Below are 27,912 nucleotides of genomic sequence, written 5' to 3' on the forward strand. Positions count from 1 at the left end.
CATTCTTGAAAAGACAGCCAGAACGAAAGCTGTTCACACCCCTGCTTGTGAGTTGTGTGGAAACACCCGGGACTCACAGAGAATCATCTCTCAGTAGTGGTAGCTCTGACACCCAATGGGAAGCAGCTGTCATCTGCAAAGGTAATTTGGGCTGGAGGTCAAGCAGATGAGGCTGTTCAGGGCATAGTACAGAGGTTCAGGGTGTTAACTCTGGAGTCAGACAGCCTGAGTCCAAATCTTGATTTTGCCATTTTCAGCTGTGTGGCCTTGAGCACGTTTCTTGACCTCTCTGTGCTCCAGTTTCTCCTGATGTAAAATGGGAATAATAATAGCCCCATCTCATAGGGTTATTGTGAAAATTAATATATGAGCTTATATATGTGAGGCATTTAGAACAGCACAGGCAGATTGAGGGAAATGTCAGTGTTAACCATAATTATTATTAATTATTATGATGATGCCATAAAGCTTGTGGTCATGCCTCTTTTTCAGCATTTGTGGGCAAGGTCTGTAATCCACACAGTTCCTTGGAGTCTGCCTCAGAGAATTTGGGGAGAACACGGGGCCCTTTGCTCCCTCCTCCCCACACTGGCTCCTTCCCTGGTGATTCTTAATAAACAGGGCAGCAGGGCTGGAGCAGTGGTGGTTTCAGGGTCGGGGGAAATCAGACAGATTCAGGTTCAAATCGTGGCTTTGGCACAGTGCCAGCTGTGTGACCTTGATAAGCAACTTTCCTGCTGAGGGGACTCCAAGTACACACTGCACAAGGGTCTCAGTGAAGGGTCGAGTTCCCCATCCCCGCCCACCCCTTGCCCACGTGCTGCACGTGACCGGCTCAGCACATCTGTTGACGCTCTGGGTCATCTTTAGCCAGTGCCATGTCGATTATCATCCTTGTTATATTATTATTCAGTGAGCAAGATTCCATAGGATGCAAGCTGAGACCATCTTTGCTCTTTTCCTCCAGTACTCGGTAAATTCACTCTGGCCCCTCGGTCTCTCTGCATGCCTCAAACTCCAGGAGAGATTTGGAGCAGGGGAGAGGCAACCCCCTTACAGTCCTCCTTCAGCCCTCACCTCAATTGCCACCTCCTCAGGGAAGCCTTCCCTGATTTCCACCCCAAATTAATCAGGTCCCCCTATACCAAGGGCTTTCTTCTTCCAGCACCTATGCATGGTGGGGTGCGGGGGTGTCTTTCTCCAGCTGCTGAAGCTGGTGGTGGCCCTATATCAACACCCCAGGATCAGCCTTCAACCGACAAGGATGGGAATTGGTAGATAAATACCCCAGCTCCTTCACCCCTCAGGTCCTCAAACTCTGAAGGGCATGCTCTCTGCTGCCCCCCAGAGGTCCCTGGTGGCACTGTGCTCCAGACTTCCAGAGTGGTAACGCTTCTCACTTCCCCACCCGCTACCTGTGTCTCTTTGGGTAGCTTCCCAAATAAATTACTTGCTCTCGAATTTTTGTCTCATGTTCTGCTTCTGGGGGACCTCAACCTAAGACAGCAGTTTGCCTTATCCTAACAAATTCCACAGGGGTTTGCAGGTATTGGTTGTCTCTCCCCACTGGGCTGAGTCATGTCTAGCATCATGTCTCCGAAGCCTGCACAGTGCCTGGCATGTAGTAGGTGCTCAATAAGTGACTCTGAGTCTCAGGGCTGTGAGGTGGCCTGATGGCAACACAGAGCTCTTCCCCCACCCCGGTTCTCAGAAGTCCCCAGTTGGAGAATGACGGTGCAGGAGGGCAGCCCACTCCTTCTGAGCTATAAATGGCAGGCTTCATCCACCTCATGCCCCAGGCCACGCAGCCTGGACAGCTGGACCAGAGTCCCCAGGGGCCAGGAACCCCAGATGACCCTTCCAGTCCTGGCCAGGAATTCTGGGGTGTCCCTGGGGCAGATACACAGAGAGAGCATAAGGTTACAGGGCAGGGGGCACAGCTGGGCTCTAACACCGTTCCTAGCCGCCTTCTCCCCTCCCCGGCATCAGATTCCACCTCTGGGAGCTCCCTGAGCAAGAGGCCATTCCAGGGACAAGGGTCTACCCTACAAGGACGTGGAGCGAGCCCGCATCTCCTGGGGGAGGGATCCCTTTTTGGAGCCGGTGGTGTCAGGCCTGGAATTAGCCACACCACCTGCGATGAGGCTGGTTCCAGGGTCTCCTGGGGGGACATCAGGAGTGGAGAGAGCTGACCTCTGATGACTCAGCCTGAGATAGTCAGGGGATGGGAGTTGGGGGGCAGGAAAGCATGGTGGGAGGTGGGGTCTTAGAACTTCCCTCCAGCTCTGTTCTAGAGTCAGCTGGGTCGAGTGTCAGCTCTGTCACTCACAAGCTGGATGACCCCGTGTGGGTCACTCTGGGCCTCAGGTTCCTTTTCTATAAAATGAGAATAAAAACAGTCCACTACCTCTTAGGGTTCAGGGAGGCTTAAGTGAGATGCTGCGTGTCCAGTGCTCAGTGTGGTGTCCCTCACGTGGTACTTGATCAATGAACAGTATTCCATGATCTACCTAGTGTCCTTTAATCATCACTGACATTCTTCAAGATGCAATTATGACACCCTACTTTTATCATAAGAGGAAAGAGTCTGCACAGCCAGGGCATGGGGCGGGGGTGAGATGAGGAAGGCGGACGGAGAACTGAGCTGGGGAGGAGTCTAGGTTGAGCTTTCTTAGCTCCTGAACACGGGGAGAAACCAGTATCCTTGGAGTATGGGGCTGGGGGCGGGGGTGCAGGGGAGGTGTTCTCACCATGACAGAGAAAAGGAAGCTGGCTTAAGGGACAGTGAAGGAATCAGGAGGGGGCAGAGAGGTGCTGGGAACTCTAGATCTCACCCCTCATACTCTCCAGCAGCGCTGCCCACTGCCCAGTCCCTTTATCTCACTCCCTCTGCGGCCTCAGGCAGGAAACACAGAAGCCTCACTACCTGCACTCCATACCACATAGAAGTCTTTTTTTTTTTTTATAGGTCTGGGATTTTTTTAAATTAATTAATTTTTATTGGCGTATAGTTGCTTTACAATGTTGTGTTAACTTCTACTGCACAGCAAAATGAATCCACCAGACCTAAACATACAGCCCCTCCCTTTTGGATTTCGCTCCCATTTAGAACGCCAGAGTGCATTAGGTAGAGTTTCCTGTGCTATACAGTATGTTCCCATCAGTTGTCTATTTTACACATAGTATCGATAATGTATATGTGTCAATCCCAATCTCCCAATTCCTCCCACGCCACCCCTCTCCCCCTTGGTGTCCATATGTTTGTTATCCATGTCTGTGTCTCTATTTCTGCTTTGCAAATAAAGTCATCTGTACCATTTTTCTAGATTCCACATATATGTGTTAATATACGATACTCGTTTTTCTCTTTCTGACTTACTTCACTCTATATGACACTCTCTAGGTCCATCCATGTCTCTACAAATGACCCAGTGTCATTCCTTTCTATGGCGGAGTAATATTCCATCGTGTATACCACATAGAAGTCTGGATGCAGGGCTAGGTCTGGGGCTCTGTCTAGGAGTCCAAGAGGGTTTCTTGGAGGAGGGAGGCATCTGATCTGAGCTTTGAAGGATGAATAGAAGTTTCCTAGTTAGAGAGATGGGTCTGTGTGTGAGAGAGTGTGTGAGTGTATAGAGCGAATTGTTCATTTTAATTTACAAGGACTTTCTGATCCTCTGGGGGGTGGGTGCATTCAGGGCACCACAGATAAGACCCAGGCACAGGCCTGCCCCAAAGCTGCTGATGGTCCAAAACAGATGATCAAATAATAACAATAATAGTAATGGCTCCCACATTCCAAGCCTGTGCTTCTGGGGCTCAGCACGTGAGAGATATTCTGTGTTTCTCAAGTGAATGAATGAGTGAATACATCTTTCTTTCTTTTTTTTTTTTTTTTTTTTTTTGCCGTACGCAGACCTCTCACTGTTGTGGCCTCTCCCATTGCGGAGCACAGGCTCCGGACGCGCAGGCTCAGTGGCCATGGCTCACGGGTCCAGCCGCTCCGCGGCACGTGGGATCCTCCCAGACAGGGGCACGAACCCGCGTCCCCTGCATCGGCAGGCGGACTCCCAACCACTGCGTCACCAGGGAAGCCCTCTTTTTTTTGAATACATCTTTCTGAAGGCAGTGAGTCCCTGCTCCAGTTGCTGGAGGGAAGGCAAAACAGGCAGAGGGGACCGAACATGCAAAGGCCTGGAAGAGGGGAAATGGCAGCCCTGCCTGGAAAGCAGTGGAAGGAGCTGAGCTGAGTGTGGGGAGAGCTGGGGGTGGGGGTGAACAGGAGTCTTGAGTGAGAAGCTAAGCCGCCTCCTGTTCCTGCCGGTGCTGGGGAGCCGGAGCCAGATTCGGAGTGGGAGAGGGAGGGGGCAGGATCTAAGGAAGGCATCAAGGGTCTGGTCTGGGCCCGCCTTGGCCTCCCAGAGTTTCCGAAAGAAAGACAGCCCGGGTCCATCTCGCCCCTGTGGGCCGGATCCACAGGGGCAGGTGAGATGACGGAGAGAGACAGAGACATAGAGGAGGAGATAGAGAGAGAGAGAGAGATACAGAGAAAAGGATACAGAAAAAGTCTGAGAGAAAAAGACCATAAGAGACGGGGAGACAGAGAGAGGGAAATGGAGACAGACACAAAGAGACAGAGAGATGGAGAGAGACGCAGAAACAAAAAAGAGATGGAGAGAGACACAGAGACAAAAGAGATAGAGAGAGACAGAGACAGTCACTGAAAGAGAGAGGGAGATGATGAGACAGAGACTGGTCAGACAGGTGGGAGTAATCCAGGGAGTCCCCCAGGGGTGGTAGCAGATGGGATGGGGTCCTGACCCCCCAATACCTGGAGGGACCCAGAGGGGAGAAGAAGGGAGGACAGGAGCCCCGTCACCGCACCACACCCCTACTCTGCACCCCCCCACAAGCCCTCTTCAGCCCACCCAAGCACAGATGGGGAAACAGACCAGCCGGCAGGCCGCCCTCATCCTCCTGGGCCGGCGCCGTTCCTGCTCGCGCACGCGGGACCTGTGTCACCAGGTTAAAAACGGAAACGGGTCGGGCCTTTTTTTTTTTTTTTTCCTTTGAGAAAATCCTAGACCCAAATAAGGCGAGGGCTGTGGGGAGGCTGGTGAGCTGGCCAAGTCCTCCTGAACAAGCAAGCGAGTGGTGGCTGGCCCAGCCGGCCTGAGCTTGGGCCTCCTCCAAGACTCGCCCCGGAGCAGGGTGGCGCACCCTGGGGAGCCTATAAGGGCCTCTCCACCGCCCTCGCCGCTCACTTGATCCCGCAGCCCTTCCTGCGCCTTCGCCCCCCGACTGCCCAGCCATGGAGGCCATCAAGAAGAAGATGCAGATGCTGAAGCTGGACAAGGAGAACGCCATCGACCGGGCCGAGCAGGCGGAGTCGGACAAGAAAGCTGCAGAGGAGAAGTGCAAGCAGGTGACGGACGTGCCTCTGCTGGGCTGCGCCGGGCAGCCCAGCACCCTCTCTGAGCTGGCGAGCTTCTGGGGCCGACGGTGGGGGTCTGGGAAATCTTAGTACTCGGAGGTTGGGGGAGACATAGGGGGTGATGCTCCGGCTGAGAAAGAGTGCTGCTTCGTCTTCCCTGGAGAGGTCTCTGGGCTGGGAGAGAGGGGGCCAACTGGACCCACTCCCGACAAAGCCAGTGGGAGCAACGCGAATGAGAGAGAGAGAGAGACTAAGAAAGCGTGTGAGGAAGAGAGGGGTGTTTGTGTGGGCTGGTTGTGTGTGTGCAAATGTGAGGGTGTGCGGATGTGTGTTGGGGTGAAGGCATCAGTGTTGGGGGGTATCCTAGAGGGGGTGGTTTGGGGATGCTGTGTGTCTGAAAGGTATTTGTGTGTGTGTGAGCATTTGTGTGTTCACATGTGTTGTGTGTGTGTTTCAGCTCTCTGGAGGGGTGAAGGTGACTAAGAATGTGTGTGCAGAGGGAAGCCTGTGCGTGCAATTGTTGGAAAGTGGGTGTGGAAGAGTACGGCTATGTTTGTGAGTCTGCGTGTGTTGGTGGTGGTATCAGCAGGGGTTTGGGTGTATGGGGGAGAGGCTGGCTGTGTGTGTGCTTGGGCAAAAGTTGACATGACATTAATGGAATGTGCGGGTGTCAGGGTGAGTGTGTGTGTGTGTGTGTGTGTGTGTGTGTGTGTTAAGGTGACTGTGTGTTTGGGCTGGCGTGCGTGCGTGTGTGTCAGGGTATGTGTGTGCCTGTTGGGGTACCTGTGTCAGTGTGGGTGACCCGGTGCCCGTGTCAGAGCACACTCAGGTGTGACTGTGCGTGACAGTCCGAGGAGAGTGGCCAAGTGTGGGTGCATGGTGGGGCCGGCTGTGACCAACTGCAGGGGCAGCTGAGTGAGGGGCTGGGGGACTAGGGCGGGTAGAGATTTGAGGGTGAACCTGAGAATCTCAATGTGTCTCTGTGTATCTGGGGAGCCCTTGCTGTGAGCCTGGCAGGGGAAGGCGGGGATACCTGTGGAAGGCAGAGGCCCCAGACCCAGAGCTTTGGGGACAAGGTTCCCGGGAGGCCCAGGCAGCCGGGACACATCAGAGAGCTAATGGAAGTGTCCTGGGCTGGGCCATCCCAAGGCCGTGGCTTGGGACACAGCAGAAGTCAGCTGTCTGTGTCTGGGTGGCCAGAGCCGCCAGGGAGAGGAGGGAAGGGGGTCCTGAGCCCTCCCACAGTGCCCTGCCCCCCACGGCTCATCTGCACCCTTGGGGTCAACTGCCAAGCCCTCAGGAGCGTCAGGGTCTCGAACCAGCCCCAGGAGGCGCTTAGGACGGTACCACCAAGGGCCCAGCCCTGCCCATCCCAGGCGTCAGGCCAGCTCAGCAGGTAAAAGTGCGGGCTCTGAACTCAGGCTGGCCTTGCTCACAGCTTAGTCACTGAGCACCCTGGAGCAAACACCTTCACCTCTCTGTGCCTCGGTGGCTACTTGTGTGAAATGGGGAAGTGAAAGTGATGCCTTCCTCACCACCATGGGAGGACGAGGGGTGACTAGGCAGGTGGAGCCCTTGGCCTGGGACCCGGCACAGTGTAAGCGCTCAATAAACCCAGGATTCTTTCCCGCCCTGCCCTACCTCCCCTTTGGGCCTCCCCATCCCCCAGTGTCCTGGGGCTGCCCTAGGCGCCTGTGACACATCCGCACAGGACAGCCCCACCCCAGTTCTCCCTGCCATAAACTCTCCTCCTCCCTCCCTGGCAAACACAAACACCCATCCTGGGCTGGCCCTGAGCTGCCGGCTTCCATCCATCATTTAGCCCTTACCAAGAGGGGCTTAGCTAGGAATTCAGAAAAAAAGCAATTCTATGGCTCTAATTTTCACTAAGGTGTGAGTGACTGATAGAGCACACTCTACCAAGGTGCACACAAGTTCAAAAGGGAAGGCTCCTCAAAGCATCCAGCCAGCTGCACGGCCAAGGAGGCAGGGACAGGTTCTCTGGTCTCCAGCTGGATTTTCATTCTGTTCTCTTTTTTTCCACAAAGCTGCCCACTGGGGTGGACTTGTGCTCAAATCCAGGCCGGATCATCTCCTAGCTCTGTAACTCAGGGCACATTGCTGCCCCTCTCTGAGCCCTCAGTGCTCTTATCTGAGAAATGGGGGCAAACAACGCCTTCTGATGGCAGGGCACCCAAGATTCCAGAGGTCCAAAGCAGAAGTCTGAGCCCCATAGCGCAGATGGCCATTTCTGCCTGGGGCAAAGGCGGGAGATGGTGAAAGACTCAATTTATCTGGACTGCCTTATGCTTCAGGAGGCCAGAGAGCATGGGTCTTAGGCCAGCCTGACCCTCAGGGAACCTGCAGTAAAGTCCCAATTCCAAGCCCTCTCTCTCCAGTATGGAAATGGGACCAGGAGGCCCAGCCTGCCCACATCCTGCCCGCTCCCCTCCCAGGGCAGCGACATCCGCCCCAACTGGCCTTTGACCCCACATCCTGCCTCAGCCCTGCCCAAAGGCCCCATTTGCCGGGACTATGGTACGCAGCCCATGACCCTCCTGGCCAAAGTTTTACAGGCAGGGAAACTAGGCCCCAAGAAGGAAGCAACTTGAGGGAGACCTTGCAGAGTCAGTGCAAGGCTCAGCGCCCCCCCCGCCCCAACCCCGGCAAGGCACCACGCACCCGTACACACTTTGTGTGTGGAATTCGGACAGAGGGAAAGGAACCCGATCTGTGTCCACTTTATTTATTTTTCAGACTCAGCTCCAACCACTGAGGGGTTTGCAGTTGTGTCATTGATTCATTCTGCAAACTTCCCCCGGGGTTCTGTGGCGAACATCAGGCCCAGTCCCATATTGGGTGATGCTGGAGCCCAGACTGACCTCAGCCCCAGGCCTGTCTCGCAAGGAGCCCCAGGCTGGGGGAGACAGAACCAAACACGGAGGGCACCCCCTGCCTCAGGGGTCAGGGTTGGGCGAGAGGGTGGGACAGGGACTGGGGGCCCAGGGCAGCAGTGCAGGCCACCCAGGGGAGGGGGCTGGGTGTGGAGGGTCAGTGGGAGGAGGGCGTGATGGGCAGTGGGCACAGTATAGCCTACCAGTTTTGGAATCAGTCTGACAAGGGTTCCAGTGCCCTATCCGTACGGCGTTGGGCAGGTCCCTTTCTTGTTTAGGGACTCAGTTTACCCTTCTGTGACACGAGGCTTCAGGGGGACGGTATTTGTAATGTGTCTGGCACATTCTAACTGCTTCATAGGACTCTGCCTCCCTTATCACAGTCCCCACTCCTTGTTGTCCAAACTTTGCCAGAAAAAGTCGTCAAAAACAATCTTGACACCCAAATGAGCCCGACGCTGCAGAACCTGCCCTCACTTTTTCATGTTAAAAGAGCGTTGTGCCTGGCACACAGTTGGCACCTAGGAAATGCTCTACCACACAGATCTGGAAGGAAGTCAGGTGGACGCTGAGTCAGGCTGACCTGTCTTTAAGGAAACTGGCTCATTTTCTCAGTGAAAGTGGAAGTTCAAAAGCAGTAGCCAGGGCGCTCAGAGACCACCACGTCAAGGCTTCCATTTTGCAGATGAAGAGACTGAGGCCAGAAAAGGGGACGGGGTCATACAACTGGGATTTGGAGTCAGGCTTCCGGGCTCCTTGCCTAGAGGTCAAGTCAGGGTCGGTGGACCCTGTCTTAGGCGGGAGCTGCGGGAGCTGCAGCCACTCTCCTCCTCCTCTGATCTCCCACCCTCTTTTCCATTCCCCAGCTCAGCGGTAGGACACTCAGTAGCCCTGGAAATGGGAGGCTGGGTGGGAGATTGGGATAGCAGCCCTTTTAAGAATTTGCACACATGCACGTGTGCACGCGCGCGCACACACACACACACACACACACAGAGAACCTGGCACATCTTGCACATTGTCTCAGGCGTGAACATGAGCAAGTTAGGGAGGGATGCAGAAAAGCAGGCCTGTTACGAGGGCCTGTTCAGATGTGGGTTCAAATCCTGTTCTGTGTGATCCGTGGAAAGTCACTCCACCTCTCTGGGCTTCCTGCTGTGAGGAGGAGGAGGATGCAGGGCCCATGGGGGCTGCCTGCCCACGTTGGGAGCATGAACAGGACCAGGGGTCAAACCACCTGAGACATAAAATCAGATCAAAGCCTGATCTGGACTGACCACCCCAGCCTAGAGTTACTGCAGGGGAGGGAGGCGCACAGAGGGAGGGAGGGAGGGTGCTGAGAAAGCTTTCTGAGCTGACCCTTGACTGGTGTGGTGGGGGGTGATGGAGAGGTGAAGGGGTCTGTGGTTTGTATCCCACAGACCTGACCTTCTCAAACTGGGGGTGCCAGGAGGCTGGCAAGACTCTTGGGATAAACAAAAGAGGACTGAAAATGTGGGGAATGCAGGAGACACTTTTATTAAAACGAACACAAGCCAGATTGCAAGAATTTAAGAGATTTAACCTGAGCCTTCCAGGAAAGTGATCTTTAAGGAGTAGCTCTCTTCTAGTAAGCCCCCAAAGTCCAGGAGTGGGGGGCGGGGGCGGGGATTGAGCCTGTCAATCCTTCAGGGTATTTTGTGAGAACCACTCTCTTGGGCAATAGGGAACCATGGCAGGTTCTAGACAGAGGGAGGGTAAACATACTTAGGAAGATCCTCTGCTGCCAGTGTTGGGAAGGCTGAGGGTAGAGGGATGGTCCAGGCCCAGAGTATGAGACTCCCCTGAGGAGGCTGCAAAATTGAACGCGTGTTTGTAGGAAACTTGTCGGGACTTGTTTCCCAAAAGCTGTGATCCATTCTGCAAGAGTATTGGGGGACTCCAAAAAAAGATAAGCACAGCTGGTCCCAGGATAAGGAAAGGATGTGAAAGTCATATTAACAGGTATGAGTGGTGCGTTTATTGAGTGGTGCGTAACATTGTTACCCCTGTTTTACAGATGAGGAAACCTGGACTCCTATGAATGCGGGGGACGCCCCTGCGCCGCGAGGACGTGGCCCCCAGGCTGATGCGTCCCCCTATCTGTCCCCAGGTAGAGGAGGAGCTGACGCACCTCCAGAAGAAGCTGAAGGGGACGGAGGATGAGCTGGACAAATACTCCGAGGACCTGAAGGACGCGCAGGAGAAGCTGGAGCTGACGGAGAAGAAAGCCTCCGACGTACGTGCCCAGTAATGGGGGCGCCCGTGGCAGGGCCGGACAGGAGCCCCGGGGCCGGGCGGGCGGGAAGCGCTGGAGGAAGAGGAGGAGGAGGAAGAGGAAGAGGAGAAGGCGGTGCCTCCCGGCGCTTTCTCCAAATAAGTCCCGAAAGAGGGCACTTTCCAGCAGCTGCGGCCAGCGGTGCCGACGTCAGGCCCTCCCCCAGCGGTGCTGACGTCGGCTGCCCGGCCGGGTGACCTCATCGCCCCGACAGCGGCCGGGCCGGGGGCGGAGAGAGGCGGGGGCGGCCCTGGCGCAGGCAAAGGCTCTGGGGCCGGGGCGCGGCTGCTGCAGCTCTCGCCGGAGCCGAGCCGAGACGAGCGCCCGCCGCTGCCCGCCGCCCGCTGCGTGCGCCTCCGCGCCATGGCTGGCCTCAACTCCCTGGAGGCGGTGAAACGCAAGATCCAGGCCCTGCAGCAGCAGGCGGATGAGGCGGAGGACCGCGCGCAGGGCCTGCAGCGGGAGCTGGACGGCGAGCGCGAGCGGCGAGAGAAAGTGAGAGCCTGCGCGCCGGCTCCTGCACCCCCGGCTGCGGCGCGCCCTCCTTTCTTCCCTTATCCCGGCGCCGCCCGCTTCCCGCGCTCCCTGCGCGCCCGCCGCTGTCGCCCCCCATCATCGCCCCCATTATCCCACCTTTGCACCCTCGGGCCCCGGCGCTCCCGATCGCGGACCCGCAACCTGGGACCCTCTGCTGAGACCCGTTCCTCCATCGCCATCCTCCTTCCCTAGCCTGGGACGGGGGAGGGGGCGCCGCATCCGGGTCGGGCGGGGCCGGCCGAGCGGGAAATGGGGGGATGGGGCGGAGCGGGGGGGTGTACGCGATCCTGGAGTAGGGAGAGGGGGTAGGGGGCACCCTGCTGCCTTCCGACTCGCCGCTGGCGCCGGGGTCCGGGCGGGGGAGGGCGGGGAGCTGCTGCTCCACCTAGGAGCGGGAAGTGAGAGTGAAAACGTTGAACTTCCATTGTCTAGGGTTGGACAGGCCGAAACCGGGAGTGGAGCTGGGGGCGTCGCACTTTCTCGCCTCTTCCGAGGCTTCCCGGTTCCTGCCGAACTTTCCCAGCTGTTCCCAGGGGCGCGGCGGCGACGTGTCTGCTCCAGACTTGGGGCGGAAGTTCAGTCCCGAGCCGCGGGCCTTTCCCTCCCCAGCTGGTCCCTGTGGGAACGCGGGCCGCGGAACCCGCCTTCCTCTAGAAGACCCTTGGAATGTTAGCATGGGGCCCCCGACCCAAGATCGTTTTGTGTGCGGCCGCTGCAAGTTGCGGGGCTTGAGGCAGATAATGGGGCTGAATGAGGAGGGGGCCTCACCGCCCCCTCTCCGCCCCCTGATTGCCCCTTGGGACGGGACAGGTGGTGGCCACCAGTGGGGCTGGAGAGAGGTCTGTATTGGTGTACTTAACTGCTAGGAGCGTGTCTCCATCTACAAAGTAGGGATGACAATAATGCTGACCCCAAGGATAGTTGGGAGGGTCTCAGGAGTAAAACCTCCCTACATGGCAACTGGCATATAGTAGGAGCTCTGTTACTGGACTTTTTTCTCCCCTCGTTCTACCCCTAGAGGAGCTCACAGCCTAGTGGGGGGGGGGGGCAAGGAGAGTCAGACAAATAGGCTGATTAACATTGTGGGCGGGGTGTGTCTGCGTACTGTTATGGGAGCATGACAGAAGTAGAGAACCAGTGGGGTAGGCTTCAAAATGGAGGTTGAACAGTCTTATAGAATAAATAAGAGTTTTCCGGGACAAGAGACTGTGCAAAGATTCAGAGGAAAGAAAGTTGGGGGAGAGGGTGGAAGCCCAGGGTCCCTGAAAGCTGGAGTGCTGGGACTCAGGGTGGGTACCCCAAAAGTGGAAAAAGTGCCCAACCAGATGGAGCTGCCATGTGTACTGACAGGTCTGGGGAAGAGCCCCCCAGACTGTTGTTTCTCCGCTGGCCAGAGTCAAAGCATTTAATCCTGTAAGGGCTGCTCTGGCGTGAAGAGGCCTCAGAAACCTGGTGTAAGCCTCCAACAGTAGCCAGTTTGGCCTCTTTCGCACACGTAACCGGCATAACCCTCCCTCTGATCTCATCCCAAGTCATCTCTGGAGGACAATTACTTATGCTTAAAAATGGCCCTCAGCCGTGAGCCAAGACTCAGGAGCGGGACAGTCCAATATGGGAGGAGAGATGTTTTTGGAAAGTTTCGAACTTCTTAAAAAGTTCACTTTTCAAGGCATGCTTCTCTTGATCAGGAAAGGGGAAAAGCCTTAAGAAGGTTCCTGGGCAAAAGGAATTGAGCCCAGGGGGGAAGGGGGGGCACTTTTTCAGTCTCTTGTAGAGAAAGCCAAGAGCCGGCGTGTGGCAGACTTCTGGGTCTGCCTCCCAACAGCTGGTTTCGTTTAGATTTTTGTGTGATTAACCGACATCTTCCTGTTCCTTTGCCACATGTATCTAGCAAGCCTCTTTTACCTTATAAGGGAAATCCTTTGTAGCGTGTAGAAGCTTTGATTGCAGGAAGGGGTGGAACCGAAAATGACTAGCAGTGACTAGCAGTTTTTCAAAAATACATATGTATGTATGTATGTATGTACATATATGAATGTATCTCAGAACTGTCTCGATTCCAGATAGTTGAAAATGTGCCCAAAGCTTGGTTGTCGGGATTCAGAATCCCCCACGTAAAGAGGCAGTGTTTTGTTTTTTTTTAAGACTACTCGTGAATCAAGCACCTCTGCATGATCTAAAACGTCCGTTCCTTGACTACTAACGGGTATGAGGGTTCTTTTCGGGGTGACAAAACGTTTGGAATTAGATAATGGTGTTGGTTGCACCATTTTGTGAGCGTACTAAAAAACACGGGGTTGGGGGGAAGTCAGTTCCTGCCCCAGTTGCTGAAGGAGTTAAGATTCATCTCATTTAAAAAGAATAAAAAGCACCCACTCGTTGGAACGAGTGGGTGACATTTCTTAAAATAGTTCATCAGTGGTTTAAATGGATTCCCCAAACTGATGTTGCAGAGGAAGTTGCAATCAAAAACACCTGTGGGAGCTTCTGCTCCCCCTGCTGCTAGGACTCCGGAGCTAAGAAAAGTTTCCTGACTCTGTGCTTTTCAGCAACTCTGGCCTTATTCTATTACTCCACGGATTTTTACAGCCTTCCCCAGTTCGGAGATTCTCGTCTTGTTATGAAGAAGCCAGGGTAGCTTTATATTTCTCCCGTCGGTTGAGCTCCATTTTACCAATTTGCAATATTCCTAAGTGTGTGGCCTCGAAGCCCCTGCAGGACTCAGAGCACAGGTTCGGCGAGGGAAGAACCCTGGGCTGGGGCTCAAGAAGCCGTTCCCTACCAGCTCTGTGACACTGAACCAAACTACTTCGCCTCACTGGATCTCTCAATTTCCCCAGCTGTAAAATGGGTGAGATACGTGAGGATTAAATGAGGTGAAACCGTGGCAGTAAGAACTGCACTTTGTGGGACTTCCCACACGCCAGGTGCAATGCCATACCCTTCCTTTACAGTCCCCACAGAGGCGCGAAGCAAGCAGGCCCTGGGATAGGGAGGCTCAGAGCAAGCCGTGAAACGACCTGCCCAATGCCACGTGGCTATAAACTGGCAGAGCGGGGATTCTGACCCAGCACACTGTGATCCTGGAGTTCTTGCTTTTATGCACGCCACCATATTCCCTTCCTTGTAGGTGAAAACATCTTGAAAAGCCACTAACAACATTCTGACATCCCTCCCATGCCTGTAACCAAGTTTTCTTTCCTTTCCTTTCTTGTATCTTTTTGTCCCAACATCTCTCAGCCAGGCTTGGTTAAGGACGGCGTTCCAACTGGGCCGCCCCCAGCCTCCCTCCCAGCTGTATGGCCAACATGTAACTGAGGCGTCCAGATTCTTGCATTTGTCTTGCCATTCAGGTGGCTGGGAGCAGACCTTATGTGACAGGGTGAGCTGGCCACTGGTGGCCTTGCTCTCTAGCAATACCACGGAGAGGCCAGCACCGTCCTCTTGGAACATACAGCTTACTTATCTCTCTCTCCTGTATTGACTTGACAGACTGTCCTATTGTGGTAGATGTTTGCTGACATTTGGGGGAAAGATCATATGGAAAATTCACATTCTCCAGATGAGACAGAGTGTGAACTCCTTATCACCTGGATTCCTGGGTGGGCTTTGGCAGGGGAAGCGGGTTAGCTGGGGGAAAGGGCACTGTGTGAGTGGAGGGCTCCTGCTGCTAGCTGACCCGTTTCCTTCTTAACCTGGCTGCACCTCTGACCTCCCTAGGCTGAAGGTGATGTGGCAGCTCTCAATCGACGCATCCAGCTCGTTGAGGAGGAGTTGGACAGGGCTCAGGAACGACTGGCCACAGCCCTGCAGAAGCTGGAGGAGGCAGAAAAGGCTGCAGATGAGAGTGAGAGGTAAGGACGCTTTGAACCCAGTGGCATTAGCGCTTGCTTCTGGGAAACGGGGATCGTGTTGTAGAGCGGACCTGCCAGAGCTGGGGTGAGAGTAAATGAGATCACACAGACCTGCACGTGTGCACATACGTACAAATGCGTATGGTGTGTACGTAGGTGCAACGCCTTGTAAACCATCATGCTGTAGGTAGGGGCATTTGATGTGGTGGCTCCAAAGGAAAACGAACAACAGGCAGAAGAAGGCAAAAAATGGACACATATAAGATTGCAGCTGCAACTGTCACTGGCAATCAGTTTGCAGAACGCTGCTTCTCACATTCTCCCTGAAAGTCGCTGTGCGTCTCGTCATCAGTGTTCTCAAGACATCAGTTTCCAGGGTGATGTGAGAAGGCGGGGGATGAAAATTTGGAATAGGCCATCTACATAGATGTTCGCTGGCAGTGCTTCAGGCTTTGGGCTACTGGACAGCTGTGTGTCAGGGACATGCACGAACCAGTCCCATTAATATATTTGCCACTGACAGAGCTACGCTGCCTCCAGAAGGGTACTGTGTCCTCCAGAGTGGGCAAGTTCTCTGGCACGCCTTGGCGCAGGCTCTGGAGGACTGAGGGCAGATTGTGTAATTCACAGAAGCAGCTGTCTCTGTGTGGTGGTAAATGGGTTCCTTGTGTGGTCATGGTGTGGGCTGGCCCATTGGGCCTCGTGTATCTGCCACATCTTCACAACAGAATTCTCACCGGACCCATCCACCATAGTTTTCTGGTATATACTCCTCCCAAGGGTTCATTCCCGATTGTACTGTTGTGACCATACCCTGGAGAAGCAGAACCAACCGGGGAATCTTGGAGATTGACTTTTCGAGCTGCCCAAGTGGGAAATTTCTTCCCGTGCAGTGGAATAGTCCTACCCAGGGCACAGATCTCTGCTTCAGCCACTTAATAGAGGGAGAGGGTGGCCGCTCAGGGCAGTCTCAAGGAAGTGTGAAGGATCCAGTCACAAGTTGCTCATGGCTGTGCCTGGGGCCTAGATTAGCTGCTACCGTTGTTCACAGTCAGACCAGCCTGGCCAGATTGTCTCACTTCTGTGACCTCCCCAAGGCAAACCACTAGAGCCTGGGAAAGCCCCTCACTTATTGGTATCACGTTACCAGAGGCCTTTGATGGTACCCCTGTTAGACACTGCTGTTTAGGTAGAAAGAATCTTATACTTGGGAGATGGAGAATCTAGATTTAAGTTCTTCCAAAAAGCCACTGCCATTTACTGTGTGGCCTTGGACAAGTCACTTTGATCTCTCCACTGCTGCAGAGGGTTTTCCAAACTTGACGATCTTGAGGACTGGTACAGGCATGGACAGTGTTTTGATAGTCAGCTGAGAATGGTAGTGATAGTCCGAATGCAAGTATTTGTTAGAAGTATATGGTGGGGGTTGGGGTGGTGTGATGAATTGGGAGATTGGGGTTGACACACGTACGCTAATATGTATTAAATGGATAACCAATAAGAACCTGCTGTATAAAAAAATTAAACGATTCAAAAATTCAAAAAAAAAGAAAAGAAGCATATGGTCCTCTGCTGTGGGCAGGCACAACACACGTCGATACGTTATCCAGCGCTGGCCTCTTCTTTGGAAGTATCTGATCTTACCTTGTCCACCCCAAGCAGTGCAGGCTAGAGTGAGCTCCATTTCATGGTCAAAAGTTGTAGGAGACTTCCAGCCATCCCCAGGACGCTGTCCTTTCCAAAGTGGACTTCAGTTCAGTATCCACTTCAGTTCAGGCCTTCCTCACCCATCACTTTGTGGGTACCTGCCTCTTACCTGGTCTTCCCACTGCAGTCCATCCATCATTCTGGTTTCCACTCACTCCTGCTTTTGAAACCCTCCTGTGGTTCCATGTCCCCTTGGCATAAAACACTTAGTGTGTCATTCAAGCAGCCTATGGTCCAGCCACCCTGACCTCCCTGCCATATTCTTTCATTCCTCTGGGGCTTTCTTGTACAGCCCCGTCTCACTGAAGAATACCTTTCCCCTCCTTGTTCATTTGTGGACTTTCTTCTGGGAAGTGCCTTGTCTCTCTCTCTCTCTCTCTCTCTCTCTCTCTCACACACACACACACACACACACACACACACACACACACACACCACTTCACTGCAGCAGAATTCATCATTCCAACAGCCAAGCTGGGCCCAGACCTCCGATCACATCGTGGTAACTGCTGGCGTACAAGTCCCCCTTGTTACTAGTTAGTGAGAGACTCTATAGGATGGGAGCGTGGACTCGAGCCACATCACCAGTTTGAATCCCAGCTCTGCCACTTACTGGCTGTGTAACCTTAAGCAAGTTATTTGCTTAACTGAGTCTCTCTATGCCTCAGTTTCTTCCTCCGTGAAATGGGGATAATGTACCTACTCTGGGGGCGGGGGTTGTGAAGTTTGAGGCACTTAGTGCCTGGCATTTGGCAAAGATGAAGTGAACGTGAGCAGCTCTACAATTTCCTGTTTGGAGTACGGTTCTTGGTAGATGTCAGAGAAGTGTTTAGATGAGCAGATGCATGGAGGTGTGTGATGAGGCGGTAATGTATGGAAGTAATGACGAGGTTTGCTCCTTGCAGAGGAATGAAGGTGATAGAAAACCGGGCAATGAAAGATGAGGAGAAGATGGAGATTCAGGAGATGCAGCTCAAAGAGGCCAAGCATATTGCTGAGGAGGCTGACCGCAAATACGAGGAGGTGAGTTGGGGTGAGTGGGGCTGGTAGATGGCAGCAGCAGGAAGTGGGGAGGAAATGGATCTGTGATAGGGAGAACCCTGGGGCCGCCTAAAGGAAGTTCTTGGTCAGCTCAGCTGTCCTTCTGTGTCCACATCTGTTTTCCTAAGACAGCCACTTGGCTAGGAAACCATATCTTCCACGACGCCAAAAGTCCTGGGAAATTCTGTGACACTCAGACAAGTGGGGACTTAGACTTAATGCGGAAACCAAGTGATCAGATCCCTTTTTTGTCCTGCAGCTTGGTGTTAGGCTAACATGGGGAATTGTGGTCCCCAGTCGTGGGTCTTCAGGCCATGAAAGCTCAGTTGCTCCTTCTGCCTGCCCTCATGGTCCCATCTCTTCCTTCACTTCCCGGGGTCTGAGGGAGAGAATTTAGATTTTCCCTGGGACTGTCTGAGTCGGAGAAGCAGCTGAAAGCCCCGCGTTGCAGATGGTCTGGGCGTGGCCTTGCTGTCTGCACGGGGGAGGGCATTGAACTAGACGTGGCTCTCAGGGGTCAGTCTTGATCGATCCTTCCTGTCTCTGCAGGTAGCTCGTAAGTTGGTCATCCTGGAGGGCGAGCTGGAGAGGGCAGAGGAGCGTGCCGAGGTGTCTGAACTGTGAGTGGCAGAGCAAGGCTGAGTGGCGCCCAGCTCAGCTCCGGGGCGGGGGTGGAGCTGGGAGGGAGTTGGTTGTGTTGGGAATGGATACCGACCAGGGCCTCTGGTCAAGTGGACGGGCATCTGAGACTCATTGCTCAGTGCCTCCTCTTTGCCTCCATGGCTGACAAAGAATGATGGGCAACTGTTTGTTCTTACTGCCCTGGGCAGTGCTGCCCACGTGTTGACTCTTCCCACAAAGGTATTGGGAAAGATGAGTGAGACAGGGAGAGCAGAGAAGCCCAGAAGTCCATTTTCCCAGAGAGGATCCCTCAGGAGGCTGTGCCTTCTTCTTTTTTTTTTTTTTTTTTGGTGGTACACGGGCCTCTCACTATTGCTGCCTCTCCCGTTGCGGAGCACAGGCTCCGGACGCGCAGGCTCAGCGGCCATGGCTCACGGGCCCAGCTGCTCCGCGGCATGTGGGATCCTCCCCGACCGGGGCACAAACCCGTGTCCCCTGCATCGGCAGGTGGACTCCCAACCACTGCGCCACCAGGGAAGCCCTGTGCCTTCTTAAGGAAACACTGAGGGCAGGGTGCCATGTCAGTGTTTAAATCCCTTGTTCTTGATGTCATTGTTGGATTGGGACACATTCCTGGGGGGAAAGGTGAGAAGGTTGACCGGAATCCCCGCAAGCTCCCCACCAGAAAACCAAAATGCCTCCCCCCTCGGACTTGGGTGAGGAATCCAGCTCCCCGGAGCATTCCTGCTGTGCTGAGAGAGATCTGGTTTCGAAAATCCGCTCCAACCTTGCTTCCTGGAGTGTCCGCTGTAAACTCCGATTGCTCCCAGCCCCCATCTCATTCTTAAACACCTTCCGGAGTCAACCACATCAGTCATAGATTTCACAAGTCCCTGTTGCCTCAGACTTGGCAGGAGCCCAGGAGTGCTTTACAAACCTTCCAAATACTCCTCGGCCTGCCGCGCCTTTGCCTGGCATGATAGGGTTTTGATAAACACACAGCGCTGTGTCTTAGAAAAAGCCATTAACATTTTTCCCCCCCGCATTCCTTCTGGGGGCCCCTGGAAGTGCGATTCCTCCTTTTGAAAACTTCTTTTAGGGGAATTGCCTGATGTAAGATAAGACACAAAAATCCCTTGTCTTTGGGCAGAAAATGTGGTGACCTGGAAGAAGAACTCAAGAATGTCACTAACAACCTGAAGTCGCTAGAGGCTGCATCTGAAAAGGTTGGTGGTTGGCTTGAGCTGGAGGGTGATTTGCCGGACTTTCTTCTTTTCTCCCCCCAACGTACGCAGGAGCGTGCTAGGGTATCAGGGATCTGACCTGTATTTGCTAACAGTAGCTTTGGTGCCCAGCAGCCAGGTTTTCCCCTACAGAAAGAGGTGTCCAGCGGCTATATTTCCCCCCTTTTAAGATGGGGTCTTAGCACCATCTTTTATCTCTACCTCCCGGAAGGTGGAGATGGAATGAGACTGGGACCTGGCCAGGCTCCTCTTAGGTAGATCTGAGGATCATCATATAGATACAGAGCCTACAGAGCCTCACTCTCAACTGAATCCCTGGGTTCCTCCAGAAATACTTTCTAGAAGGTCGAGCGGCAATCAGGGGTGGAATTGGGCTTTATTAGCGGAAACAGTACCCAAAGCAGTCATTACAGGAGAGAGCATTAGGAGCAACGTACACGCTCTTCCATGGCCTTCTTCCCACCCCCCCGCCAACCCCTGCATCCTCATCTCTTCCTCATTCTCCCTCCTCCTACTCCCCTCCAGTTGCATTGAACTTCAGTTTCACAAACATTCCATGTGGGTCACCTTCAATACCTTGAACCTGCTGTCCACTCAGCCTGGGGTGGCCTTCCCTTTGCTCTCTGCTTGGCAACCCCCTATTCATCCTTTAGGCCCCTGCATGAGAGGCCCTCCCTGATTGCTCACCTAGGTTAGGTGTTTCTCAGCTGTGTAGCCCCACCTACTTCTTTTCCTATCATGATGGTTGATCACATCTATCAAAATTAATTGCATGCCTTCCTTGCTAGATTGTAGGTTTTAAGGACAGGGACTATGTCTTGTTTAGAGCTGTGTCATTAGTCCTAGCGTTGTGCCTGGCGTATATCTCATACTAGGATAGGTGGTGAATAAATGCAGACCACATATGTATGCCAGATGCTGCCCTGGTCACGGGGAGGGATGCTACAGTGATGGTACGGCTTCTGTTCTTGAAGATCTTGAAGTCTAGCTGAGTAGAGGGGTTGATAAAGTAACAAAGTGCAGTGGGGCTTCAACAGGGGGACTTCACAAAGTTGGGAAAGGTGTCACGAGGAGGTGACGTTAGAAAAGACCGTAGAGCGGGATGCTGGCCAGGAGCTCAAATTCCAGAGTCAGGTTCCAGTCACGGCTTGGTCACTTCGTAGCCATGTGACCCTAGACAAATTAGCTAACCTGTCTGTTACTCTTTACTCTTCTGTAAATTGGGATTGATGATATCTAGCAACATAGCAGGCAGTTAATGAAGGTTTGCTACTATTCATCTGAGTCGAGCCCTGAAAGACAAACATAACTTCTGACAGATAGTAATGAGGAATGGAACATTCCATGCTGGGGGGCCCAGTTGTAGTCAAGGGCTGGAGACCAGAGAACACTCAGAATAGGGCTAGGAAGTGGCCAGCACCTTGGGGAAGCTGATGGGAAGTGGGGTTGGAAACATAGGTTAGGCCAGCTGCTGCGGAGGGCCTTGAGTAGCCTATTTCCATGCAGTCATCTGCACCATATTCATCACATGTGTATCCTGAGTTGTCAGCTCAGGTCTTGAGATCAATACCAATCCAGAGGGATCTCTCCCGGATTCTCTGAGTTATGCACACATTTCTTCTGCCTGGGAAGGTGCCTGTCTCCACTTCTTAGGCAGGTTCATAGCTTCAAGCACACACTTTTCTCCGAGGAACAGGGAACATGCATTCTTTGTGCTTTTTTTCCCTTCCTTTTTTAAAAGCAGTGTTTTGGTCTCTCCCACAGTATTCTGAAAAGGAGGATAAATATGAAGAAGAAATTAAACTTCTGTCTGACAAACTGAAAGAGGTGCGTGTGATTTCCATCCAACTAGTTCAGGTTTCTCCTGCGGCTGGTCTTAAAGCACTCATAGTGACTCCTTTCTTCTGCCCTTAGGCTGAGACCCGTGCCGAATTTGCAGAGAGAACAGTTGCAAAACTGGAAAAGACAATTGATGACCTGGAAGGTATGAAATTACCATATAATTATGTTTGCTCTGCCTCCCTCTACACGACACATCCCCAGACAGTTGGGGGGAATCTGGAAAGGCTGATTTGGGCTTCGTCCACTTTAGGATAGCAAAGTGCAGAGTGATGTCACATGTGGAAGTCTGGAGCCCTGGAATGGAACAGTGCAAATCAAATTCAGACTAGGGTCGCCATTTTTCAAGAACTAAAATATTTCTGCTTAATTAGCTCCACATGTGAGTAAAGAGACCCAAATATGGCTGATTCTTTTCAAGTCTTTAGAATTTCCTTTAATTTGCTCATTTCTGACACGCCTTGCATTTTTTAAATGCCTTGCATTTTTACAGAAGCTCTCTCCCAGAGAGTGCAAAGCTTATCACAGTATGAGAAAATGGAAATTTAGAGACTGTGGAGACCTGAATTAAGACTCCAGTCTGTGAGTCTGCTGCCCACATATCCCAGAATTTCTTGAAGAGTTCCAGCTTTAAAAAAAATTCTGTCCCATGTTCTTCATGAAATAACCCAGAACTTCCAGAATCTTGGGGTTCAAACGAAATCTCCCAAACTGCCTGTCCCACCCAGAAAGGGTACAGAACTCATTCCTCAGACCATGTGTCCCAATGTTTGATTTAGGAAGTGAGGTTTCCATATAAGGGAAAATGCCCCATTCCAAAGTACAGCCTTTGGACTGGATGACATCATTGAAAGTCAGAAATAACCTGGGGTGGGAGATTGGTGGGGAGAAGCTCTAGCCATTTCTAGTCACCACTCTTTTTAAAGGTTCATTATGGCTAACCCCCTGCAGAACTTCACACCACTTAGAAATCACTCCATAGATCTTTTGCTTTCTCTTTTGTGTTACACAGGACACGACTTTCTCCTAGTTCATGCTTTGTTTTCTCACTTTTTTTTTCTTCCTCTCGTTGCTCATGTGTGGCACTCCATTCCGACCCTCGCGTTCTGTACCCTGTACCTCTTCTTCTGAACTCTCTCCCTGGGGACCTCCGCCCTCTAGACGAGCTATATGCTCAGAAGCTCAAGTACAAAGCTATCAGCGAGGAGCTGGACCATGCTCTCAACGACATGACCTCTCTCTAAGAGGCGGCTGGGGTGCTGCCCTCTGTCCTAGCAATACTGAAGTCTGCCTTCTCACTGTGGTGCCTATACTCCTGTGGGCTTCTGGAAGCTAGAAGCTCCAGTTTCCTGCCTCCTGGTTTGACCTTTCAAGCCTTCTTCTGCTGTGTCTGTGACTGTGTGACAGAAATAAAGACAGGCAGTCCTCACCTTCATGCCCTCTCATTTTCATTTTCTCCACTTGCCGCTTTTGAGCCATAGCTATGAGGCCCTTGACCATGATTGCAACCAAAAGTGAGTGGTTCAAATGAAGAGCTCGTTTCAAAAAGAAAATTATGCCCACATGATTCTTTTCTGACAATGTAAAAACAAAAGCCAACTTGGCCTGAGCTCTCAAATGTATTAGCTAACTGTATCTGCATGCCAATAGCAGTTTTTCCTTAAATAGAAATTATGTTGAATGGAGACTCATCCAACCTCCTGAGCAGCTTAGTAGAGTCAGCAGAACTTGCAAAAACCAGCAGGCTTATCGCTAAAAAGAGGCTACCTTTGGATGGGGCTTCATCTGTGGATTCAAATAGCGGCAATGGCATTTTGGTCTCCTTAGTCCTCCTTTTCTCATGTTTTCTCTGTGAAATACTTGGAGAGTGGTGCCTGGGGTTCCCTATGTCTTCATTGTTCACTGAACACCTCTCCAGTTCCCAGTCCTGGGAGGAAGCTCACCTCTATACCCTGCCCTTAGAAAACAACTATACAAGGAATTAAAGGGCATCCCATTAACAGGGCAAGGGAATGGAAGCTGCTGGAATGCCAAACAAAGGAAGTGAGGCGATTCTTTCCTGAGTTCCAAACGAAGTTGCCTGAGATGCTAACATCTATCTCCCCTCATACTTGAGTTAACTAGAGCCAGGAACCTTGGTTTAGTGACAGCTCATAAAATTTGCGTGTGGGTGTTGAAAGCTCACACCTATGGTGACCAAAAGCTCATCAGTTTTCCCAAGAGAATCCAAATTTTAAATAGTCTGTGTGGCTCTCCCCTGCACCCCACCGCTGCCACCACCTTAAATTGTCCCAGAAACACTGACATTTTGATGTCCAAGCCGTCTTCCAGACTGCCCCTTGAACCTGAAAATGGCATGAAAAGCTCCAGTGAGATCATTAATTTTTGGTCACTATAGCTTGTTATTCCTCATCCAGTAATTTTTTATTTAGGTGGGAACCTCTGTCACAATTCTTTATATTCAGTCCTCCAAAATACATCTTCCCTAAACTACCCATGCCCTTCCACCTCCAACCTTTCTCTGTTCCTAACTGCTGTCCACCCTGAACTTCTACATAAACCACTCCCCTCACATATTCCTATACATATGCCCCTGGAAAGATTAAACTGTGTAGGGGTAGGTGTTTTTTGTTTTCTCTCTCTGCATACTTGTTCCTGGGATTTTTCCAGCCATATGTAGCCTCCACCCTTGGAAATAACCGCAGCCCTGTCTATCCAGTCAGTCTGCATAACTAAGCACCTAGGTGGAACTTCATTTAGTGATTAGGGCTACGGAGATCTACTTCTACCTGTTGACAGCGTGGGGGCCTGTCCCATTCTCAAGGGCAATTAACACTTTAGGGGAAAGTTAGCCTCAGACCTAATGATAAAGTAGATGCCAGGGAATCCAAGTGGCAAGGTGTGAAGTGAGGTCGAGATTTGGAGTTGGGAAACCTGGGTTTACATCCCAGCTCTACCATTTTAGCTGTGCAACCCTGAACAAGCTGCTTAGCTTTTTTGCAAAAACAAAAGTGATAGCTCAGTGGTTGAGGATTAAATAAGGTAATGGAGAAATTGGTTCACACATAGTAGGCCCTCAGTTACTTCTGTTAATCCAGACTGGACAGGCCCAAGTAACTGTCCTCTGAGAGAATCCTCCCACATCATAGTCACTAGATTAGATTTTTAAAAGTGCCACATCAAATGAAAGGTTCAGTAGCTTTAGTTGAAAGGCTGCCATCTTTTGCAGTCACTTTTATTCTTTCTGAACATTTCCAAGCTGATCATATCACATTTTATGAGGCATTTTGCTTTCCTCTGGTATTTGAATAAGTCTTGCCCTAGTCCTTATCAGCCATCACTCATTGCAAACCAGTTCTCTCTCATGCTCTGTCATGCACAGCCCTAGATGGCATCTTAGATTTTTGGGTTTTGTTGGGTTTTTTTTTGTTTGTTTGTTTCATCACCTCAATTACTTCATAATGTACCTATAGGCTGGCTTAAATTTCAATCATGTTGCATTTACCTGCAGTTTGACTACACTGCTAAGGACACATAGAAACAATAACACAATTATGCGTGGAATTTAAACAGCCATTCCCAGAAGCTCCAAAGGAAAGATGGTTACAGGATTATCTCTCCCTACCATAAGCTCAAGGATTAATTAAGCACTAGGGAGAAAATGCATTAAGTCATCCATATCTTAGACTAAAATCTGTGTAGCATTTCATAAGTTCTGAAGCATTTCTCATTTGTGCCTCATAATAACCCCCATGCCACACAATGGTATTATTATCCCCATTTGATAGATGGGGAAACTGAGACCTAGAAAGGTTAAATGGCTTACTTCATTGGCCCAACTGGGGCTTAAATCCAGGTGTTCTGACTCTAGGATTGCCAGATTTATCATATTAAAATATAGGACACTCAGTTAAATTTGAATATCAGATAGGCAATGAATAAATTTTTAGCATAAGTATATCTCAAGCAACATTTGGGATACACTTGTGTTAAAAAATTTATTCGTTGTCTATCTGAAATTCAAATTTAACGGAGCACCTGTATTTTATTTTGCAACCCTATCCGGCTCCCAAACTTGGCATTTAGTGTCTGCTAGTCCACGGTGTTCTGCTATAATTAAAATGTAGAGTACCTTCTCTGCTCTTTCACTCTGGCAATGTGGAGTTTAGAGACCTTTTTTTTTTTTCCTTTAACAAAGATGCTTATTAATTTATTTTTCCCTCATTCTTAATTCTCACCAGAAAAGCTTGCCCAGGCCAAAGAAGAGAATGTGGGCTTACATCAGACACTGGATCAGACACTAAACGAACTAAACTGTATATAACCAAAACAGAAGAGTCTTGTTCCAAAAGAAACTCCAGAGCTCCGTGTCTTTCTCTTCTCTTGTAAGAAGTTTCTTTTGTTATTGCCTCTTCGCTTTGCTGGAAATGTCAAGCAAATTATGAACACATGACCAAATATTTTGTATCAGAGAAGCTTTGAGCACCAGTTAAATCTATTCCTTCCTTTTTTCAAATGGCACCAGCTTTTTCAGCTCTATTTTTATCCTTAAATTGCATTTATTCCTAAGGTAGGCAGGGTATTTCATATTGAGCATACTCTCTTAAGACTGAGGGCATTTGGTTCCTGGGAGAATAGACAACCTCACACTTTCGAAACACAGATTCCGATATCTAGTCATGGGTCAGTTTAAAAGGCTGAAGAATATTCACCATCGGTCACACTATAGGAGGCCAGGGACCGTCACATTAAAATGGGTGGGGATTTTCCATCCAGAGCAAAAAAGGGGGGTGGGGGTGGGATTACTATGGGAAGTCATAAACCAGAGAGGTTAACCTGATCATCCTGCCTCTTTTCCACCCTCCACCGTGCAGAACAAACATCCTCTGAGCAGTCAGCATGAGAATGCCTGGAAAAGAGTCATAATAATTACCCAGATGTTTTCGGAATAGATGATTGATATGCTCTTCTCCATGCTTCTTTCACTCTAAAGTTGTTCTCTGAGGAGCTAATGTTTTATTCCAATAATGACCCATGCTTATCTGCTCCGATATGAGGCCATCCACTCAGCAGGAATGAATGTTGTAGAATTCAGTCCTATTCAGAGAAGCCGTATCAAAAACACTGCTAGCATCAATAATTAAGACTCTTTTTCTATAAACAAATATTGGGCAGAATGGCGCTCTCTGACATCAAAGTAAAGATGAAAAAGTAAGTGGCCTAACTTCATCTCCTCTATACTCCAGGGACTGGCAAATTGGAGATTTACTTATCTGGAATTTTAATTCCTTCTTCAGGACAAAGTTAATCAAAGACCAAGAAACTCCTGATTAAACTGGATATGGAGTATTTTGTAGACAGGGCTGCACATTTTGTCTTTGTTAGATTTCTGCTTTCTCAGTTAACATCTCAGAGCTGAAACATTCCACATTCCCCAGCAGTGTGGGAGCCAACTCAAGTTTACAATTCTGACTAAAAATCACCCTGCTTCTAGCTTATCCAAATCCTCTGCCCCTCACTCCTATTTATTAAGCATCACACTACCCAGGAGATACACTAGCAAATTGTGCAACTGAATAAAACCCACACTTTTCATTTAGATTCTTGCAACTGTATCATATGTAATAGTATCACTTTTTCTACATTTTGGTCAAATAAATTTTTACATAAACTACAATTTGTGTGAATTTTAGAGTGTGTGGGGACATACACAGCATTATGGTTTGACAAATGTAAATGGGATAGAAAGGAAAGATAACTGTACCAAGAACTCAGCAAATGTTATTTATTTGCTGTCTACCATGACTACCTGATATAAGGATTATGATCTCTATATTACAGGTGAAAGCTCTTTGCCTTAGTAACTCAAAGCTCCTGTCCTTTGTTATCCCCAATCCTGCCTGAGCCAGACTAGAAGAATGAGGAAGATTTTAATAGACAAGATAGGAGCAGGAAAGATGGTCCCTATCACTTGAGTCATGAAAGCACAAGGCCTGGCTGGGTAAGGTTTTCTCTGTGTGACATATAAAAAAGAAAGAAGTAGGAAAGCTGGAAGGTAGGCGGGGTCCACACTGATGAGAGCCTGAACTTAAATTAAGTTGGTCCGGAGTGGAGAGCCACTGATCAATAATCAATAAATAAAAGAAATAAATTAGGAAAATCCACTTAGCATGCATTGTCAGGAAGGACTAGAGTGGGGTAGACTAGAGGCAGGAAGATCAGTTAGAAAGGTATTTCAGTTAATCCAGGACAGTGCTTGCCAGACTGGAATAAGAAGGAAGAAGTGATCTGAAGGAAAGTAATCTTTAGACTTGGCTTACTGGATGGCAGGAACTTAAAGAAGAAAGTGTCAAGGGTGGCTGCAGTTTCACTACCTGAATTGCTTTGAGGTTTGCCTTAAGATCTGATCTTGGGGAAGGGGGTTAGGGAATCCAAAAGAAATGAA

At 50.9% G+C, this 27,912-nt stretch overlaps 1 protein-coding gene across 4 annotated transcripts; it reads left to right on the plus strand.

Annotated features, from left to right (window-relative positions):
• Nucleotides 1-5,266: 5,266 nt before the first annotated feature.
• Nucleotides 5,267-27,144, plus strand: TPM4 (tropomyosin 4). Of its 4 annotated transcripts, none has more exons than XM_033853804.2 (9): nucleotides 5,267-5,425; nucleotides 10,460-10,585; nucleotides 14,882-15,015; nucleotides 17,628-17,745; nucleotides 18,313-18,383; nucleotides 19,535-19,610; nucleotides 21,393-21,455; nucleotides 21,543-21,612; nucleotides 22,629-25,694. In XM_033853804.2, the coding sequence occupies exons 1-9, from the start codon at nucleotides 5,312-5,314 to the stop codon at nucleotides 22,709-22,711; spliced, it is 855 nt and encodes a 284-aa protein (XP_033709695.1). In that variant the 5' UTR covers nucleotides 5,267-5,311; the 3' UTR covers nucleotides 22,712-25,694. The 4 variants fall into 4 exon arrangements, with proteins under 4 accessions (XP_033709695.1, XP_033709693.1, XP_033709696.1 ...); XM_033853802.2 differs by lacking the exon at nucleotides 22,629-25,694 and adding an exon at nucleotides 25,709-27,144 and having other exon boundaries at nucleotides 5,268-5,425; XM_033853805.2 differs by lacking the exons at nucleotides 5,267-5,425; nucleotides 10,460-10,585 and adding an exon at nucleotides 10,733-11,119 and having other exon boundaries at nucleotides 22,629-25,692.
• The last annotated feature ends 768 nt before the right edge of the window (nucleotides 27,145-27,912 follow it).

The sequence above is a fragment of the Tursiops truncatus genome, chromosome 3, assembly GCF_011762595.2.
Source record: "Tursiops truncatus isolate mTurTru1 chromosome 3, mTurTru1.mat.Y, whole genome shotgun sequence".
Lineage (NCBI taxonomy): Eukaryota > Metazoa > Chordata > Mammalia > Artiodactyla > Delphinidae > Tursiops > Tursiops truncatus.